Source organism: Vollenhovia emeryi, unplaced genomic scaffold, assembly GCF_000949405.1.
Source record: "Vollenhovia emeryi isolate VEMERY1.0 unplaced genomic scaffold, V.emery_V1.0 DF940236.1, whole genome shotgun sequence".
NCBI lineage: Eukaryota > Metazoa > Arthropoda > Insecta > Hymenoptera > Formicidae > Vollenhovia > Vollenhovia emeryi.
Window position 1 is genome coordinate 1 of NW_011966130.1, and position 5,208 is coordinate 5,208.

The 5,208-nt window shown below is 42.0% G+C and overlaps 1 protein-coding gene across 1 annotated transcript; it reads right to left on the reverse strand.

The window, feature by feature from the left end:
• Positions 1–491: 491 nt before the first annotated feature.
• On the reverse strand, positions 492–1,094 carry LOC105556195 (KRAB-A domain-containing protein 2-like). Its single transcript, XM_012003276.1, has 3 exons — positions 909–1,094; positions 654–832; positions 492–600 (listed from the first exon to the last, which is right to left on the reverse strand). The coding sequence occupies exons 1-3, from the start codon at positions 1,092–1,094 to the stop codon at positions 492–494; spliced, it is 474 nt and encodes a 157-aa protein (XP_011858666.1).
• Positions 1,095–5,208: the final 4,114 nt, after the last annotated feature.

The window sequence follows — 5,208 nt, forward strand, 5'->3', positions numbered from 1 at the left end:
GGCGTTCCCCTTCTTCGGGGGGTCCGCCTCCCTCGCTTCCTGCATCTTCTGCTGGGAGGGGGCCTTTCCCTTCTTTTTCTTCTTCTTCTTTTTGGCCCCCCCCGCAGCATTCGCGTCCTTCTTCGGGGGGTTTACCCCCTTGGCTCCGCTCCCCCGGTCGGCCCCGGGAACCGGGCGGCCCCACGCGGCGCCCCCTTCTCCCCTTCGAGGGTCGGAGGGGCCCGCTGCAGGGCCGCTATCACGGGCCCCGCCGCCGACCAAGGACCGGATCGTCTCCTCCATCCTCTGGAGGGACTGGGCAACCACCTCCTGAATCCTTCTCTCCACCATCTCCCCCGTGAGCTCCCCTGCCTTCCCAGGCAGGGGCCTCCCCGCCTGCTTCCGCGGGGGGAGTTGTTCGCCCCTAGCGCACAATGAACAGATGACAGCCTGTCCGCGGTCGCTATGCATTTCCATTTTGCACTTTGTGCAAAGAATACTGCTCGAGACGTCTATCTTTCGCTTCTTCTGTGTGTTCCCTCTCCCTCCTCTTCTTCATCCTCTCGCACCCTCTTCGTCTTGCCTACGTCTTCGCACTGCTGAACACTAAAGTTCAAATCACTACGTGATGTTATATTTATTTAGTTCTATTATATTTATTTTAAGTCAATTACCTCGCGTTCAATTGTACATTCTGCTCCTCGAGAGCCTGCTCCAAGTCTTCCTCTGTCTTAAGTGAATTTAAAATTTCATCAGGCAAATACGTATTTCTTATGCTGTTTTTTATCGGTCCAAGTAGAGCTTCGTACGGGCTTCTGTTTATGACTCTATGTCGCGATGTATTCTTTTGCCACTTAAATCAATATGTAAAGTATGTAAATTATTTAATTGTATAATATTAATTTAATTGTATATGTGAGAGCCATTACTTGGACTTCGTAGCAACCACGACTCCAATTTGTCGAATCATTATCGATCATCCAGGCTCTTAACATGTTTTCAACGTCCGCATTTGACCTTTCGACACTACCTTGGCTCTGTGGGTGTCGCGGACGCCCATGAACAATCCTGCAGTGAGGCCAGATGGAAACAAGTTCATGTATTACTGCAGCCATTCTCGACCGTTATCGCTCTGTAAAATAGTCGGGGCTCCCCATGTAAAGAAGATTTTCGACAATTCTTCAGCAACGTTAACTGCGTGCTTGGATCTCAAGGGTCGAAGGTGCAAGAATTTGGTAGCGTGATCTTGGTAGTTCAGTAGCCAATTGAACTCACCATCGCGACACGATTGGAAATCAATTAAATCCACCTGTCCGCGAACATTAAATCCATCGCTCAATATCGGTTTTGTCACAACTCCTCGTTTTGGAGCAACCCTCTTTCTGTTACATGTCTCGCAGCAAGACACAAATATCTCACAAGCCACCTTTGTTATCCTCTACTTTTCTTTAATGTAATACTGCATCTTATCCCTTCCGCCATGGCCTGTTTGAATGTGAGCTTCTAACAATTTATCGTAGTAATCCTCCATCGGTGTTACGTAAATAACTAGTTCATTCGAAGTTTTCCGTTTTAAAATTACATACGATTCCGTTCCAATTTTCGCTAGCTCATACGTCTTCGCGTAATGATAATGAGACACTGTCTTTTTCGTACTTGGATCCTGAATTTCTTGCAGAACTTTTATAACCTTCATCATTTGATCTCGCTTCCACACTGATCGATTACTACCTGGACGATTTGAATAAAATTTATCTATTTTTTCGTTAAACTCATCGCGGTTTACTGGCGTATAACTTGCCATGGCTGTGCTTGATCGCGAACTAACGAGAGAAATTGAATATACAACGAGCTCTGTGATGATGTACTTAAGACCTATTTGGATATTTACAAACAATAAAATGACGACGCATTTTCTAATATATTTATATTTCTCCTTTGTATACTAAAGGGTTATCCCGTAAATAAAGATTTATTATTATTAGTAAATAAATTGACAACGCATCGAGCCTCACAACAAGCATTTCCCTAATCGCCTAAAGCGCGCTAAGCCGTTAGGCGAAAGCCGACTTGTCGTCTAACAGGCTGAATTTTTCAGGCCATTGGACTATATCGTCGTCGATTAGCCTAACGGGTGGCATTTAGCTAAACGCCTAAGCTTTTAGCTAAATAACTAATTTCGCTATCGGGCTACGACATATACAGGGTGAGTCAGTATAACGTTTTACCATTGAAAATACAAGTTCGGGATAAAATTCTAATTCACCGAAAATTCATCTTAGAATTTTATTCCGAACTTGTATTTTCAATGGTAAAAGGTTATACTGACTCACCCTGTATATGACTTGGTTTTTGGGAGAATATTTTTCGACGCCGAGGGAGATTTTGGGATTCTTGGAGGTCGTCGAGGTCCGTGACTGCTTTGGTGTGCTTGACCTGGAGCAAAGGACGGGTGTTCCTTTCTAGGAGGATGTAGTCCGTGTCCGTGATGGCCGATGATCGCTTCGCCTCGGTTCTTTGGTGCCTGTAAGCTGAAATGTTATAAGGTGACTATGCGCCTGTACGTGCGGCTAAGGGCGCGCGCTAGTGAAGCGACTAAGCGCTTGTGCGTGCGGCTAAGGCGCACAGAGTGAAGCGACTAAGCGCTTTGTGCGGCTAAGGCGCACGGAGTGAAGCGACTCAGCGCTTGGGCGTCTGAAGTAGAGCGACTCAGCGCTTTGGTGTCCGAAGGAGAGCGACTCAGCGCTTTGGTGTCCGAAGGAGAACGACTCGGCGCTTTGGCGTCCGAAGGAGAGCGACTCAGCGCTTTGGTACTGTGGCGATTGAGCGCCGAGGTGAAGTGAAAATGCTCGCATTTTCCTCCTTTATATACTGATGCTGGCGAAATTTCACTCCCGAGAGAATTCGCCGCGTAGCGGCGGCGCCGCGAATTAGCGCGGCCGACCGGAGTGGGGGTGCTAGCGCCAGGCACCTATGTCGGGGGCCGGGCGCCCGGTGCTAAACGTCAGGTGCGCGTGAACGCGTGGTTGTCGGGTGCCCGGCGCCTGTAGCTGCCGTAGGCCGCCACAAATTTTTATTACTCTGCTCCAGTTACATTTGCGTTACAGCACACATTGTGATTATTGTGGTTATAATGACTCTTTTCAGCCATTCTTCCAACGAATTATTATACAGGGTGGTCCATTTTAATCGACAATCGGAAATATTTCGTAAGCCAGATGGAGAAAAATGTTTCAGACAAAAGTTGTATGGTTTCGAGGGGGCCATAAGACGGTACCATTGGTTTGACCTTGAAGAATTATTTGAAGGTCACATAAAGGTCACACCAATTTTTTTAAATGGCATCTCCTATTTTTTATTACTTATTCTTGTAGCTAACCTCGAGAGCTTTCCAAAACACTATAATAAAGTATTTTTTTATTAAGAACTTCTTGAGTTATTAAGGTTTGAAAGTTCCAATATTTTGACGTAAATTACAAAATATCTTGTAAAATATTCATTTTTTTATCATCTTACCTTAATACTTTTTTGAACAGAATAATGATACAAATCAACTGGTGTAAAGAAAACAAACAATTTTGTAACAAGCAAAAAAAATTTTTTTTAAATTGCTAAAAAAAAATGAATATTTTACAAGATATTTTGTAATTTACGTCAAAATATTGGAACTTTCAAACCTTAATAACTCAAGAAGTTCTTAATAAAAAAATACTTTATTATAGTGTTTTGGAAAGCTCTCGAGGTTAGCTACAAGAATATGTAATAAAAAATAGGGGATGCCATTTAAAAAAATTGGTGTGACCTTTATGTGACCTTCAAATAATTCTTCAAGGTCAAACCAATGGTACCGTCTTATGGCCCCCTCGAAACCATACAACTTTTGTCTGAAACATTTTTCTCCATCTGGCTTACCTGACGAAATATTTCCGATTGTCGATTAAAATGGACCCTGTATATTTATAAATTATTGAAATGATTTTCATAATTTTTGTATGTTTTTTACTACTCCACCCAAGTATATTAAATCAGGATTCTTATTGTATTTGTTAAGAAATAATAAATGATGAAAATGAAATTTTGATTAATAGTTTAATTGAATACAATCAATATACATTGCACAAGTATATACATATATTTTTGTTTATTATACACTGGTCAAAAAAATTAACGCAACAAGAAATTTACATCAAAATTTGGCGAATTTCAAATAAGCGTAACTTCGCGAAAACTGGTCGAATTGAAAAGTTTTTTTTTTATTTTATAGGGCAAAGCCTCTGCTTTAAGCTCTTATTGGAATTTGCATTCACTCTTCCCATTTCCCGGAACTTTCTCAAAATCATGACCATGTTTTTTCTTTACAAAATTGCACACTTTGACGCACTGTGCGGAGTGTAGTAATTTTTCTTCGCCAGTTCTGCTTACGGTATCAAAAAGTGTATACTTTTCTCTTCAATTTAAAAAAAAAGTTCCTACGATTTTTTTTCGCCAAATCACAGCTCATTGTAATAACCTTTGTGTTTTCGACATTACCGACGATATCTCCGTTAAAAATCATCGTAGCAAGATCGTTTTTTTTTTAATTAAAGCTTGCACTCTCAGCTTCAAAACTAGTCACCAGATTTTTCCTCGAATGCATCTGCGCTGCTGTAGCTTTTAAAATATAAGGACATGTTTTTACCTAAAAACTAACCAACTTTGGCCAGGTGCCCGGGCGTAGGAAATTTTTCCTCGCTAATTCTGCTCGAAGTATCAAAAAGTGTGTACTTTTCTTTCAATTTAAAAAAAGAAATTACTGCGTTTTTTTTCGCCAAGTTACAGCTTTTTGAAGTAACCCTTGTATTTTCATTCATTACCGTCGACATCAGCGTAACCCAATGTGCACGTGGAGGTTGCCGTTCGGATTTTGCACATCGTGTAGCCCTGAAGAGGGCCAGTGGTGTATTCATATCGAACATACTGGGATATGATGGGAAGAAGGCTGAGTGACTTGTAGGACCACACGATGTGCAAAATCCGAACGGCAACCTCCACGTGCACATTGGGTTACGCTGATGTCGACGGTAATGAACGAAAATACAAGGGTTACTTCAAAAAGCTGTAACTTGGCGAAAAAAAATCGCAGTAACTTCTTCTTTTTTTTAAATTGAAGGGAAAAGTACACACTTTTTGATACTTCGAGCAGAATTAGCGAGGAAAAATTTCCTACGCCCGGGCACCTGGCCAAAGTTG